The sequence below is a fragment of the Rhyacophila brunnea genome, unplaced genomic scaffold (assembly GCF_057557595.1).
Source record: "Rhyacophila brunnea isolate RB1 unplaced genomic scaffold, BYU_Rbru_1.0 scaffold_18, whole genome shotgun sequence".
Taxonomy (NCBI): domain Eukaryota; kingdom Metazoa; phylum Arthropoda; class Insecta; order Trichoptera; family Rhyacophilidae; genus Rhyacophila; species Rhyacophila brunnea.
In genome coordinates this window covers 2,906,689-2,923,636 of record NW_028232837.1, presented here as the reverse complement: position 1 = coordinate 2,923,636, position 16,948 = coordinate 2,906,689, and the positions used below count along the sequence as shown (strand labels likewise).

At 32.8% G+C, this 16,948-nt stretch overlaps 1 protein-coding gene across 1 annotated transcript in view; it reads right to left on the bottom strand.

Annotated features, from left to right (window-relative positions):
* The window catches only part of LOC147073115 (lachesin-like), a 152,458-nt gene that overhangs the window by 110,064 nt on the left and 25,446 nt on the right, over positions 1-16,948 (bottom strand). Inside the window, exon 3 of the mRNA XM_085945277.1 lies at positions 8,751-8,853. Within this exon, the coding sequence (XP_085801403.1) occupies positions 8,751-8,808 (58 nt within the window). The 5' untranslated portion in view covers positions 8,809-8,853. The remainder of the gene's footprint in view (positions 1-8,750; positions 8,854-16,948) is intronic.

Sequence of the window (16,948 nt, the reverse complement as noted above, 5' to 3'; positions counted from 1 at the left end):
ATATTTGCATTTCAGCCGCACATAACCTTTAATTCATTTTCAAAAAAGGTAAACAAGTGTGCTTTCTTAATACCAAAAATTGCGGAATTTTGGATTTTCAAAACCGGTATTTCGGTATTATTTTATTGATAAATACTGGAATACCGGTTTTGAAATACCGGTATTGCAATCCCATTAAATCATAAAATCATTAAATACAAGATATTGTTATGGTATTATATTATATGTATATATACACATACATACATCCAGTGGGGAAGGGTGGAGGTAGGCTGTTAAGATCCGATATAAATAACGTACACAAAACTTTTTCGGTCAAACCTATTTGTTTTCATTGAACTAAGCATACAATGCGTAGATAACGTTCGTTAGTTTTAAAAATTCAATTAAGCCTTGCCTAATCCAAACTATAGTAGATAAATAGTGAACAAATATTCGTTTATCCTATAAAATATCTAAAATTATGCCATACTTAATAACACTGCCAAAGTATACTTAATTTTAACGATTATGGTTTGGTGAAGCAGGGCTTAATGAATCTAAAAAACTAATTGACACCATCTGTAATATTATGTACATAAACTTAATTAAAAAACAATTAAGTATGACTGAAAAAGTGACCACTATTTTACGCATATTTTGTAGCATACCTAAACTATTATGGTTTGGTTTGGCAGTGTTTAATTGAATTTCAATCGTGAGTCTCATTATGATATTATTGTTCCTCAATTCCTAATAATCATTAGTATTACTTTTTGAAGTGCAAGCATAGAGTTTTTAAGCATTGTTTTTTTTTAATTATTGTATCAATATAACAAACACCAAATGCCTAAAAATGTGATGTAGATTTATCATAGTAAAAGTTACTGATGAAAATGGGTGGAGCCTAACAAAATTGCTCAGACTGAGTAAACAGTCCCAGAATATTGCAATAAAAGTAAAATAATATGTATTTTCAAGTTATGTATGTACAAATATTGATGTTTACTGCAGTCAATACAATTAATATATTTCATTTTATAATGTCTTATTTAGAAAGTTATTTTATAATGTCTTATTTAGAAAGTTGTTTTATAAATTCTAAATTGCTTTAAATCATGATAGCTGATAATTTTAAATCCTTTAAATTAGAAACACTTCAAAAATCGCACAAATTACCACTTCAGGAAAACGGATAAAACACTGATCGATGAATAATTTATTCGGGCATTTGCAAGTCGGTTTTATTTTTCGTACAAAATACCGGAAACTGGTTAAAAGTCGGTACATTGAAAAGTGGTACCAGCTGTGTCAAATATTATTATTTCCTATTAAATACACACTATAATCATTACTTTCCATCAAATTGTAGCAGGTAAACAAAATTAATTACATAATGATTGATACTTACCTAGTGAGAAATGTATTTTAGCGTAATATAGCTCGAATAAATTAATGTTATTTTGCAAAACTGTTTAAGCAAAAGTCCTTAAACCAATTCTAAGTAATTATTTATGAGCCGTTTTCTCTCAATTGTAAATTCACAATATGGCGTCGGGTTTCAGAATCAAAAACCATTAAATTTAATAATCGATTTTAACGATAGCAATTAAATCCAAGATTGAAGGTTCATTGTTGTAAATAGTTCATTTTCAACCCCTTCAATTTCATCCCTATATTTGATACGAACGTGGAGCGAGGAAATAGTATTGCCAACTATATTATTAAGGCAACAAATTTTTGAAATATTATAAGTTAGTAACGAATTTTTTCTGTATATTTTTAGTTTTTTTTATCATTGTCCAAGACTTGATTTTAGTTATATACCTACGCCATTACCACGCGTTATGTATACATCATTTATGTAAACTGAAAAACACCAATTAAAAAAAATCGTACCTACTTATGTACGCGCGTTAGAAGTTATACTTCTTTGGCGTAACAAAACAAAAACAAAACTTGTGATAAACTAGATTCTTTGACTAGCTCTTAATTATCTTGTTAAATTACACACTCAAAAAAACCGACCGCTTATTGGAACGCCGTTGGTTTATTTCTATACATTTTAACTTATATTACTAAGTTATATAATGGTTTCTCGTTGTTCTTATTTTTAAAGTACCAACTGTCACTCGTTGAACTCGTTCAAACTGACGTTTATTCGTTTGTTTACGTAAGGAGTTGCAAATGGCCGACAATAATCAATTCGCTGCCTAGGCAACGGAACAATTCTAAACTATATTATTATACTGTATAATCGTCACGATTTCAGTGTGAAACTGTGGCGTAAAGGTAGTGCGTTCGGCTGATAACAATCGGTGGTTCGAATCCAATCGAGTGCGTTTTTTTCGTGTGAAAAAAAAAATATGTGTTACATGTCACACGCCAAAAATACACTCTGATCTGATTTTCCAAACGCGCCAAAAGAAGTATAACTTTAATAACCCGAGAGAGAAAAACAACATTAATTCTATGCTTTGACTCCAGCATGCGTTTCAAGAGGTATTAACTAATGTCATAAATAATCGAAAGATTTCCGCTCAACAAGACGGAAGAAAAACGTCCTGATTTGAGTTTTGAGAGAATCCTTTTTTTAACTGTCATGTATATAAAACCGCGACCTGTGAAAGGCCGCCATCCATGACATTATAAACGTGTCTGAATAAAAAGAGTGAAGTGTCACACTTCCTTGTCCTGAGACGAAGCCGCACTGGACTTAAGAAAAAACCATGCATCGTGGTGCTTAAATGAATAATTTAGAAAATTAGAAAAATTATGACTTGTTCTGCCATTAGGATTATCCTTTCTACATGTGTACTACCCTATCTTTACCCGTCATGTGTAATATGTGATATATGATATCCGAGATTTTGTGAAAGGCTACCATTCGTGACTCTAGGAACGAAACTGAATAAAAAAACTTTTAGTGCCAAACTTTCTTGTCCCAAAACAAAGCTATACGAGAGTGATGTAGGAGCCATGGACCCTTATGAAAGAGTTAGAATAATTAAAAAAATATTAGTCATTAGTGAAAATAAGTTTCCTTGTAAAACCTGGGACAGGAAGTAAGCGCGACAATCTAATAAAAGTCATTATCTAACGGCTAACCCAACGCGTTGACGTAAGGTGTCCACAGTTTCGATGCCTGGGAATCTGTCGGGAGTAGTCATCCAAGACTAAGGTCACCACACATTCAATTTATTGTGGTGCCAATACATTGTTTTCAAATTTGAGGGTATTTAGATACTGTGAATGTAACCGCATAAAATTCAATTAAATATTAATGCTAAAACTTTACATCATATTAATAATTAGTTGAGACTTCTTCTCATCTAGATGATGACGTATTTAAGATATATTTATTATTGTCATCACTATCATTTAAAATAAGGCTATTTAACCTGTGGATCGCGACCCAAAATAAGATCACTTAGCATATTAAAGGGGGACATGCTCGTCGAAGGTCAAAATTGAGTTTTTATTGTATTTTCAAACCATGATCCTGGACACTCCTTAAACGTTGTAGATAATCTATTTATATAGTTTTGAAGCCTTATTATCCTTTATATTTATTTTAAACATTTTATGACTGCATAAAGTATTTTTTTACATAAAATAGTATTCTTTTAAACCTCTCGCTCTAATGTTTTAGAACATAGTCATATTTCGGTACATAACTGTGCAGTGGTGTTAAGATTTTTTTACGTTTATTAAATTTTAAACGCATTTATAAAACCATTAGTATAATTTATTACGAGATAATTTTTGTAAAATATTCACGATAAAAAATTGTATTGATAATCTCTGTGATCCCAAATTTGGCAAGAATTAGGCATTTTATTATTCAAAAAATCGGCAAGTTTAACACATTTGAAGATAATTCTAAAGATACTTATTATAAGCTATGTCTTTTACCATTTAAGTGTGATAAACATTTTATGAATAATGATTGCTTTATAATAATTATTGACCTATGAATAAGGTAGTGTTTTTTTGAAATACGCCATTTCTTTTGTCATTCCCTAGTGGTTAAGCTACAACATACGGCCGTAGCCATAAATTGACAAACTATAATTAAAGTAGGGAGTAAAATTATGTTAACGCGCGTGTTTGAACATGTACCTAACCGATTTTTTTAAAAAAAAAAATTAAACGGTACATGTTCAAACACGCGCGTCAATATCATTTTAGTCCCTACTTTAATTATAGTTTGTCAATTTATGGCTACGGCCGTATGTTGTAGCTTAACTACTAGGGAATGACAAAAGAAATGGCGTATTTCAAAAAAACACTACCTTATTCATATGTCAATAATTATTATAAAGCAATCATTATTCATAAAAATTTTATCACACTTGAATGGTAAAAGACATCGCTTATAATAAATATCTTTAGAATCATCTTCAAATGTGTTAATTTTGCCGATTTTTTGAATAATAAAATGAGTAATTCTTGTCAAATTTGGGATCACAAAGATTATCGATATAATTTTTTATCGTGAATATTTTACAAAAATTATCTCATAATAAATTATACTTATGGTTTCATAAATGCGTTTAAAAAATAATAAACGTAAAAAATCTTAACACCACTGCACAGTTATGTACCGAAATATGACTATATTCTAAAACATTAGAGCGAGAGGTTTAAAAGAATACTGTTTTATGTAACAAAAATACTTCATGCAGTCATCAAATGTTTAAAATAACTATAAAGGATAATAAGGCTTCAAAATTATATAAATAGATCATCTACAACGTTTAAGGAGTGTCCAGGATCATGGTTTGAAAATACAATAAAAACTCAATTTTGACCTTCGACGAACAATTGTCAACGATAACAAAAAATTTGAGGTAATAAATGGCATACGTTATTTATATAAATGTGTAAGCATATATTTTTCTCTCACAAAAAAACTCTCGAGTGGTATTATCAATTTGGGCGGTAATTTTGATCGTCTGAAACATTTTTTTTCCACTTTGATTCTCGACGGAGATATTTTATGTTGCGGGGGTTTTATTTTTAATTATTTTCCATTTATTTAATAAAATGTTATTGTCTATGCTCATTTATAGAGCATAGTCAATAAAAAACGGAAACGTACACAGTTGACAATTATTAGACTTTTCAAAACGTAGCTCGTCCGTTCCATTAAATTATCTAAATTCAAAAGTATTATTATCATCAACACTAATTTATCAATAATTCATAAATGCATATACTGTCATTTTATCTTGCCGTTTAATGCGTAATTGTGCTTTATACTAAATATAAACCAACATAAACGCCCACATGTGTTTCTGTAAATGAGACCTATCCACTATCACATCTCACACACAACGCAACCGTCTGAACTAAATAAATATATAATATCGGGGGTAAGGTATAAACACCCCCGTCGACACCGCCGCCTAAGTCATAAGTTAATTTCTGCCAATCAAAACTTCAGTTCTATTTTTTTTACTAAGAAGTATTTCATTCAAATTATTGATAGCTCAAACCGCATTCATGCGTCAATTACATTGAGCTACTTTGCGAGCTGTTTGTTGGCGAATTTAAAAGCGGGCGATTTAGCTACTGCGATTGTGATGATGACACATAAAACTTTCCATTCGCTGAGAAGCCAACAAGCTTGCGACTAGTTTGACAGAACGTAGTTCGTTTTTTACCAGGAGGTCGCTACTACGCTCTACTACGCAGACGCAGTAGGTCCACACGCCAGCGTGTAGCGTGTAAAGTTGACCGGCTTTCAACTTTTCTCGGTAGATTGTTTACAATCTGCTTGTTAGCTTGTTCAATGATGATACTGAGCGACTTTACAGGCAGATTGTAAATTCGCCAACAAGCAGCTTGTAAAGTGGCTCAATGTCATTGACGCATTAGACTAAGCGAGCGAGTGTTTGTTCTTCCCCCACTCCAGCAAAATTCTCTTGATGTAAACGCTTTTTGTTGAGCGAGCATAAGAATTTCGCTGGAATGGGGGAAGAATAAACATTCGCTCACTTGGTCTAAATGAGGCTGTAGAAGGTTCTGATGACGTAAGACTTTTGTCAAGACCAATAAATAAGACCATTTTATTGTAGGCATTTTTTATAAGTTTGCTACACATTTATTTCGTACTTTACTATACCTAAACCATAATAATATATTATTTCAGTGATGTTAATATCTAGTTTATATTCAAACTCGGTGCTTGATCTATAAGGTGATAAAATTATTTTACCAAGGTTGGCAACACTGATGAGGATAACCTTTCATCTCACCTGTATTTTGATAAGCTACGAGGTATAACTACTGTTAACATTATTAATTATTGCGTATCTATTTGAGGTTATTCGAAACAGGTAAAGGTCGATCATTGAAATTCTTTAATAAAATGAAGTAGGTACATATTATTAGTATAGTCATTTGCTTATAACCATTAGAATTGACAGCTAATCAGCTGTTCACGTGTCAGCCATCTTTTATATTGGAATATAAATGATATTTTAATTTTCAATTTCAAATATAGAACACAAAAATGATTAGGTGCCAGTGATTAATCGAATATTAGCTATGTTTACACTTGTTTGTATTAATTTTCAAGGTTGCTTTAACTTTCAGTTAGTTCTAATTACCACCGCGTAGCCTATCCCATACGTAATAGTGCCAGTACACGTGCATATATTTACTAGCACCAATAGTGTGTTAATTAAACTATCGCGATAATAACTGTTTACATGTAAAAGTGCTGTCTCACTCATTCTTCAAGTGTAAGCGAGACGCGTTATCGTCATTGGTAGGTTGTAAAAATTAGTAAACGTCAAAATGCTCTGCGTGGTATAGTTTGTATCTCTTCCGGCAGGTTCGCCACTATTGTTCTACTGATTATTCGCGTACGTCATGCATGTTGCAACTATCGCGTGAAAATTTAAAAGCCGTTAAGCTTGTTTGATCCATATATTATGCAGTCTTGCAATATGCACGATAATTACGTGTTTATATATTTCCATTTTATCGTTATGATTGCGACAATACGTACTGCCGCCAGTAAATCCATGCACGTGTAAATATTCCTTTAATGAGTGTCTACACCTTTACATCAAATATTTTTTTTATTTTTTCACCAATGTTGACTTGCTGTTTTGATTATAATACACAAGTGTAAAACTAGAATATTTTTCGTTTTGAAGCCTTCAAAATTACAGTATTTTTGGCTTATGTAGCATGAAATTATAGTATTATAAAAATTTACCATTAACATTTTTCATGAAATCATTCTTTTAGAAAAAGTTACATAATGTTAAACGGAATACTGAACAAAGATGTCTAGATGGTAAAAGCATATTTGTGCTAACATTTGCATCACTAAAACTGCGACCTTAAATTGGGTTAAGGCAAGCATGACCATTTTATAGTCATGCGTTGCGATGCATTCGTCTAGCGCACAAAACATGCATTAGTGTGGACACAATATGTTGTAAGTAGGTACACCAAGTTGAGCAAAGTTAACTAATATGCGATAATAAAGTCTAGGTACATAATATAGGCCAAGTGCTCTAAGAAGTTTCGTATGCGCAATATTAGGGGCGCAGTTTATTTTATGATTTGTCTACCTAAGATGATCTATATAAAAAGGATTTCAAGTTATACACATTTATATTTTTATAAAAATCGATGTTATTTAAAATAAATATAAAAAATAAAAAAACGATGGATTAGTCAAAAATCTAAACGACGAAAAATCTAAAACTTAATAAACTAAATTTTAATAATAAATATGACCATAAAATATAATGTAATAATAAGATGTGACCCTGCAACGAATTCACATTTTACTACATTTTTTTACAATTGTAAGTTTATATTTAAATTTTAAAAAAAAACAAAAAATCTTTTTAATGTTTTCAGATTCATATTTATTAATTAATACAGTTGAAATTGTAAATTATCAAAAAAAAATCTCAAATTGCAAGCTTCGTATTATTCCGCTAGGTTCTCTGCTGGCATGCCTCTCCCCCTTAAATATCTTAAAAAGTAGTACATATTCAATTTATTATTTTAAAGCTTTTCTATATAATATAAATATCCAATCCATTATTCAAGGGCTTTTCGATATACAATATTTGTGGCTTTTCCATTTGGTTCCAAAATATATAGATTTTTACAACTCCTGACTCTTGATGCCGCTACATAAAATTGTATGTGAGAGAAGTATTTCGATATAATGTGGCAGCACTGTTGCCCGCGCCAACCTGCCGATTAGCGATTCTAATAACACAATTATTTGCATCTAACTTTGCCATTTGACCTCCGATCGAGCTGAAATTTAGCCAATATTTTTTTAATGGACACTTTTAGCGACATTTTTAATAAAAATGCGGTTCGCAGCATTAACTTCTACGTTTCAGGTGTACGCGGCACCCCTTTTCCGCAAAAACCGTAAAACTCTGCCCGGTGTACAACGGGTTAAATCTTAAATTCAAGACTCCAACTACGCACTTTGGCTCATCAGTCTCCGTCTATGCTACAAATTTTATCGAAATCCGACTGCGCGTGTGGATTTGTATAAAGAAAAACTGAAGGACGTTACAAACATACAAACATCCAAATATATTCGTCAAATTATAGTATAGATTTTATTATGTCAAGGTAATATTAATTCACTTATGTAATAATTATGGTTGTGAACATAATATTATATTTTGATTGGATAATAATATTATTTATACAAGCACATGTACATAAGACAATCGAATATTATTCGCCGTTATGTAAATATTATCTCTCACCTGTAACTATAATGCTGAAGAAAGCAGTCAGCCAGAAAAAGGTGCCGGGAGGGTCCATGGAGACCAGCAAGGTCAAAAGTGGGGATCCTACATTACGTCAACCCTGAAATAAAAAAGAAAAGCCACTTAAATTTATAGCATAGCTTAAGAGATGAAAATACACACGAGCTTCTGAGACATAATGTGAGCTACTCGAAAAATACAATATTTAAAATAGAAATTCTATCATTATTTTTTGTCAGTCATTTGTTTATAACAAGTCGACAAACTAGGGTAAATCTCAAAAACTGTGAGAAAATGAACTCTCAATATACATATAAATAAAATTGCATATTTATTTAATATAAGCGAATCTAATTTGTATTGAGTATTTATTCATTTTCCCAAGGCACGTGTTGCCAAACCTTACTTACCAGTCACGGAGCGATTTTTTCATAACTGCATCGATATAGCTATTGGCACGCAAGTTTTAATGCCACCCGTATAAAGTGTAATGCCAAATCCTAATAATACGCATTATAGAAAAATAAAATAATGGTTTTTTAATATTCTTTTAATTAATAAGACAAATTCGATTTTTTTTTTTGGGAAAGAGTAAATTTAATTTAATTGGTGACATACTTTTCTAGAGTCCACAATAACGTTATTTCAGAATCATCCTTTTGAACCAATACATACTTATAAATATCGATATATTCATACTGTTGACTGAGAGTATGTACCTACTTGATGAAATTTTAATTTTAATTTTAAATTATTTAATTTTAGTACCATTTAATTTAGTGAAGTAAATGAGTATTTTTTTGTTACCCGTGTTTCACTTTCAACATCTTCAAGCACTATATTAATATACTCATCAATGGCAAATAACTAAATAAGTATTTGTAGAATCGTGGTATTATTTAATGCGAACTCTGATATTCTTGGTAGTGTTAACTCACTTATAAATCGGGAACGACAATTATTTGTTCTCCCAAGGTGAACAACTAACTTGCCATTGGTAATGCCAATTGGGCGGGCGATAACTGTACTCAACCAAATCGGTTCGGATATTCCACCTATGTGAGAATTTTTATGGACGTTATATTTTTAAATTCCATGTGTATTTACTATTTTTATTCTGTTCCAAATACAATTTCTTTTTTTTTAATGTCATGTCGTGAACGTCTTGAATTTATAATGTGTAAAGTTAACTTTATATACTCAGGTAAAAATAAATAATTTTTAAAATCGCAAAAAAATATTCAAAATTTATATGACAAAATAGTTGAGACACATAATTTATGAAGATGACATAATAAGAAACAAAAAAAATACAGAGTTTTAAGTTTTAGTTTTGTACCGTTAATTTAGCCAACAAACAGCACTTAATTTTGGCCTTGCTCAGCACCAAAAGAGTTAAAACATAACACGTCGACTTTCTTTATTTTCTTCTTAACTTGTTAGCAGCGTTGGTCTACGAACACAAAAACCCATTTAACTTTTTAAAGTTATTATTACGCTGAGGCCACATTTCTTTGGGTTTATTTTGCTTTTTAATGGGAGAGCTAGTTAAATTTCACTTATCTCTATTATTATGCTAAGGGTTCATTTAAATTTGTTTGTGTATTTAGTATACTAGAGAGCGTAAAATATACATTATTTTTACTTAAACATTAAATCTCATAGTATACCTCGTAGCTTGCTAATCTGGGTATTACCTCGATTAATTATTGTACTTTCTCTAATTATCTGTCGAAAGCAGGGCTTTCATACCGGGTTAAACCAAAACCGGTTAACCGGGTATTTATACGATTATAAAAATAGTTATTTTATACGGTTATCCGATCAAATTCTTTGAAGGTATTTGGATCAAAGAATGAATTGCTTCTTTTTTAGAGGCATATACCCGTTTCAGACGGGACACCGGTGTCGCGCTCGATATAATATAGGAGCCCTTTGTATTCGAATAAAGGAGACTTTATATTACGTGGGCCCCAGAGCTAATGAGTTAACGCATAATTTCGCGTTATAAATTAGAACATACTGGTGCGGTAATAAAAACAACTGTATCGGCGGCTTGAGAATGTGGCGGCCGACGGAAAAGTGTACCGGACACTCGTTGACGCGGCGTTCATAAACATAATACAAAAGCCTCCTATATTATATCGAGCGCAACACCGGTGTCCCGTCTGAAACGGGCCATAGGGCAAGCACAAGTTCGCGCCACTTCTCTTGGTCCATCGCCAACACTTGCGCCTTTTGCCATGCCAGACCTCGAGCGCCTAGATTGCTTTTGTAGCTTCGCTGCAGGGCCGGCTGGAACCCTCGAGGCTGTGCTACAAGGGTATGAAGTGACGCACTTTTTGGCGGTATCCGGAACACATGTCCCAGCCACGTAAAGCGTCTCTTCGTAATTGCCTCAATCACCGAAGGCTGCAATGTCCGCTCACGAACTCAGATGTTTGTAACGTAGTCGTACCATTAAAATTATTAGCAAGTTCAAATAAGTTACAACAGAAAATATTGGAGTGATCCGTGTCGTCGGTTAGTAAATAAATTAATAAATACTTTAATATATACTAAAAAAACCAATCGCCTACCGTAACTCTATTTGGAGAGCGCTTATGAGAAGGTCAAAGGCCAATAGTTAAAATGTGTCGCAATTAAGCATGGCAGTCATGGCATAGTGGTAATGCACAGGGCGCGATACCCAAGAGACGCAGGTTCGATTCCTGCCGGGTGTCTTACTATTTTCAAAAAAGATTTTTTCTATTGGCTATATTTTCTCATGAGTGTTTTCAGAATTATGTATGTTCAAGAAGTGTTAAAATCTTAGCTGATTTCAATAATTGTGTATTATATTTGGTTACGATGAATAATATGTAAAGAATAAACCGCGCATGCGCTGGCCTATTTCCGCGGAAGGCCATCATTAGGTGACTTCCGGCCGCCGGATGCGCCATTTTTTAAATATTTTATAACATTATAATGAAAAGTATTTCGACCGACCGATGAATGAAAATGTTTTCGCGGAGACAATTTTTCTAAATCCATGTTTCAAATGGCAAAATAGGATATTGTTCCCATTTTACAGATTAAGAATTTTTTTAAAAACGTTATTGAGCTACTGTGGATTGAATGATAAGAATTGCACCGATGAAAAAATTGAGTAAATCGACTTCAATGTTAAATATTCGTTTGTATTTTCTATATAACTGTTTTTAAATTTAAAAAAAAAGAAAATATATTGAGTTGATACATTATCTGCTTATTAATTCAAAATGCTCCTAACATGATATTCAGAATAAAAACAACAGATACTGAAATTAAGTTATAATAGATATACAATCTAAAGAATTTATGATATAAAATTAATTTATATCATTGTTTTTTTTTGTGATAGACACGTCAACGTATCCTCGGTCCCCGGTTCAAATCCAGAATCTGATACAATCACATGTTGTTTTTGTATCCGTTTGGATCAGTGTAGTACTGAAATACCTAACGGGTGTGAATGGAGAAGCAGACAACCAATCTCGAGTGAGTAAGAATACGGGATAAGCTTAAACACGTGTCAAGAATACGTCGTACGTCATATTCTGATGAATGCTCTTGGTTTATGCACTGACGCTCATTTGATATTGGTGTATTGAAGGATGCAACACACACTATTGCACGTCTATAATGCGTGGTTCATTTTCGTAGGACACTCACACATTCAAAACCCTACTTCAAAATGTACTGTATTGGGATTTTTTTTCGACCATGTCCGATCCTGATAGGATCATATGGGCCTCCACAGAGTGGAAGTTTGTATTGACAGATTTTTTGTTTTTTTACGAGAAATCGACGTCAGCCACTTGCTCAACGTATTAGGTCCATACCCTGATACACACAAATTGAAAAACAATATGCGTACTTGCCAGACCCAGGATTCGAACCTGGGACCCATGGCTTTATAGTCTAACGTTTACGCCGCACGGCCACCGTGGGTGTTTTAATTTTTAATTTTTTTTAAGTTTTTAAAGTTTTTTTTTTGTATTTGGTTATAGCCTATCGTAATCCTATTTATTAATCTGTTCTGTGGTGCTGCCATCTATCAGTCACAAAAAATATCAGATAGAATAAAAAAGCTGAATAACAGAGAAAATTCAAATGTTCTCAAAATATTATCATACCATCTAAAACTCATATTTAAATTTGACATGATTTGGTAAGTGACATAACTGTAAAATAATGATGGTACGAAATTCGGTCGTTGGAAAATTTAATATTGTTTGTAACATTTTTTTATTGGTACGATATTGGGCACCAAAAGCCATCATGTTGATCCAATCAGATGTTATATTCTGATTTTTTATTTTAAGCCATTCGCGAAGTCCAAAAACGCTGGATTTAACACCATATGAAAGATGCAATATTAGCAAACTAGAGGGCTATTCATAAATAATAGATCTCGTAATAAAAACATTAGGTTAGCAACGCTGATTAGTTTACTACGTCTGGACACTTTCAAATCAGAAGCTTAAAAAAAAGTGCTTTAGTCGCTTTTGATTCTTATCATCTAATTTTGTAACTTTCCAGCATTACAAAAATTTTATCACCACAATTAAAAAGGTTATCAGGAAATAATAATGATAATTAATTGAGAAACGTATCGATAAACATATTTAATCCGCTCTGAAAACCAGTGGCGTACCAATTAATACCCGGTAGAGGATACCGCAGAAAATACTCCGTTTATATCCTAAGCACAACATATTGTGACACTAACTTGTACTAGTTTCATATATTTTTTTTGTCGAAGCGCATACAGACAGTAAATAAATTGCTTGGCAGATATTAAAACTGCGGCATTTTGTTTTCAACTGCTGTGGTCAAATGAATCCTAAGCCAAACATACTATGTGTGTCAGCGCTTCTAAAACTGTTCACTATAAGATTTAAAATGAAATAATATATATTATATGGTGAACACATCACTCAACATTACAAATATGATACACTTCGAAATTCATGTTTTGTTTTCAAAACAAATCGGAGTTGTGGAAGCGCTTGTCAGCACTTCCTCGTAACCAAATTACATAAATAATCAGCGCTCGAAATGAAAAACTTTACGAACCGGAGTGCTTGATAATTTTACGAAAATATTAACACTGTTACTTATCTAATTCTATACACATATGTATTTAAAAAACGATTGTGTTCGATTTTTTTATAATATGACATATCTCGCTCAGACGGTCAAATTAATATTTACACGAAACGGTGCGATAATTTTGGGAATTGTATGAACCGGAACGGCGCTCCAGTGCGTTCCGGTTCATTTTGAGCCCTGTAAAAAAATCATAACCTAGTTCAACGATAACTAGTATGATTTGATAACCTAGTTAAACAGTGACTCTTGCAACGTACCTATTGATTGCATTTATATAAATAGCTAAGGAAAATTGAGAAGAACTCATCCCTGACTCGTCACTCGATACAACCACTTCTCATTCGACCATCGTCAGTATTATCGTTAATAATAGAGTGATATTCGCAACGAATCGTGGCTTGGTTTGAGCACTAGCTCACCGCGATTACTCTGCACCGTCAATCTTTACTCCTACCATTGTAACCATGGCCCCCACATCTTAAAGCGGGCCCCCCTATCTATCGCTATGATTAAAGGCAGTCTGACGGTCGGTGTTATTTTTCAAATGGTGTTCGAGGTCAAATAAAATTCAGTGTAATTTAGCGATTTTTTAACACATCGCATTATGGAGTTGTCGAGTATTATTCAACACGTTCCAACAACCATATATTTTAAAATGGTAACAACTCCGAAGCAAAATAGTGGCGCAGGTGACTTGTTTTTGCTATTAGAGCAAATTTGAAATGTGTATTTATCTCATTTATCTGGTTGACCCGTCACGCCGCCCCCCCCTGAGCCCGGGCCCCTAGGCTCGAGCTCTGTCAGCCCCCCCCCCCCCTCTTGTGGGTGCCATGATTGTAACATTTTGTAACTTAAGGTCGTAAACGCTACTTCCATCTTCATTACTATTGCTTTTATCACCTCATCACTTTCTCCCTCTCAAACGCCATCATATATTAACAGTAAAAACAACATATTAATGCATCAGCAAGGAATGTAAACGGAATTAATAAAGAGGAAACTAGACATAGGTATTTAAAAGATAAATATTTAGAAAGGTCAACAAAACCCGATAAAGATACAACTATAAACTATATGCGTAGTGCAATGTCCCCCTTTGTCATATCACATGTAAAAGTAAGGCCACTCTATTTAACAGGCCATATTTCAAGGATATATGACACCCAACTATCAAAGAGACAAATCTTCAACAGACTATAAGGGAAAAGAAGAGTCGTGAGACGTAGACTGCAGTATACTGTGTAGAAAAAGGATTCCTGAAGATAAGATGGTAGAAGAAGTTTGAGACAAGCAGATGGAAATGGAGACGTTTCAAGCAAGTGACCAAGACCCATATGTTAACTTATGTAATAAAATATACTATTATAATTGACGTGCAGTAGAAACTTCAGACACTTCATCATTTGGACAAAGTACACTTGAGTTCAAGGCGACGACAATCTTGGGGAACTGCTCCTGACATATTGCCAGTCATAAAAAATACTGATTTTTCATATCTAAATGTATGGTCCTGTGATATGGCCGGGTGTGGTGAGGACGGTGTGGTTTGAAAAGGCCATTAACTTCAATATCTGAACTAATTGGGGGTGAAGATCGTGGCTGTATATACCTACAAGACTTGTGGAGATGGGGTACTTCAAATCATTCCGGATACAAAAATCCAGATAATCAAAATATATTTCGGAATATTAATTTAGTAATATTAATTTAGTATAGAATAGTAAATTTTATGCCGTATTTTTTTCTTAAAATCATGCATAACTGATAATTCATATAAAATCTATATAATCAAGGTTTTACTGAATTATTATGTATATACGGACTTACTTTAATGTAAATTCTTTATTTTCCATCCAAGTGAAACATTATACGTATTCAAATTTGTCAATGTATTTATAAGTATAGTCATTACTCATTATATATCACAATCAAGTGTCAGGAACAGGGAACTCAGAAATAATGGGAACTGAAATACCTAATGGATAAGGAGAACTAGGCAACCGATCTCAAGTAAGGAAGAATATGGGATCAATTTAAACACGTGTCAAGAATACGTCATACGTCGAATACTGACAACTACTCTCGGTTTATACATTGACGCTAATTTGTAATATTGGTGTATTACACACACTATTGCACGTCTATAATGGGTGGTTCATTTTCGTTGGACACTCAGACATTCAAAATCCTGCATTTAAATTTACTGCATTGGTATTATAGCCTATCGGAATTTTATTTATTATCCGTTCTGTGATCAGGATTTATCTATTGCAATATATTTACGTATAATATAATGTTATTGAACTGATTGATTAAGGTACTATAAAATTGTATTTTAATTACTGGCGGGTATTGACAGTTATTTCCGATAATAGTGAAAAGTTGTCATCAAATGATAGTAAAGAGAATTCTGTGGTTTCGGGCTAAAATTGCTTTTTGAAATAAATCACCGTTTTCAAAATACTCTTGCTTAGAAGTTAATTGGTGACTCTTTTTTTTATTTCTTTTACATTATTTATGTACAATTAAGTTTTTGCATGCACTGTTTTGAATAAGTAATTGTACTTTGAGTTAAAAACGATTTTCTCAGTATTTCTATATAATATCTATTTATTTTCCTTTTTTTGCGACCATGTTCGATCCTAATAAGATCATATATACCTCTATGTTTGTATTAACAGATTTTGTTTTTACGATAAATGGATGTCAGACACTTGCTTAACCTATTGGGTCCATACTCTGGCTCATACACAAATTGAAAAACAATATGTGTACTTGCCAGACCCACGACGCTATAGGCCGACGTTTAAGCCACGCGACCATCGTGACAAAATCTATGATACACAAAAAAAGACAACAATAATTGTTTACTTTAATTCTGACTTGAACTTTCACCCTGCAAGCACAGAATTGATGTAACCCAACTTATTTTAATCTTAGTAGTTTTTATAGCTTCACGTATATATCGCCCCCGAGGAATAATAGTGACACCAGTTCAAATTGTCAATTTTGAGTTAAGTATGCAGAAATGTTCCAAGATATCATTTCTATCCGCACAA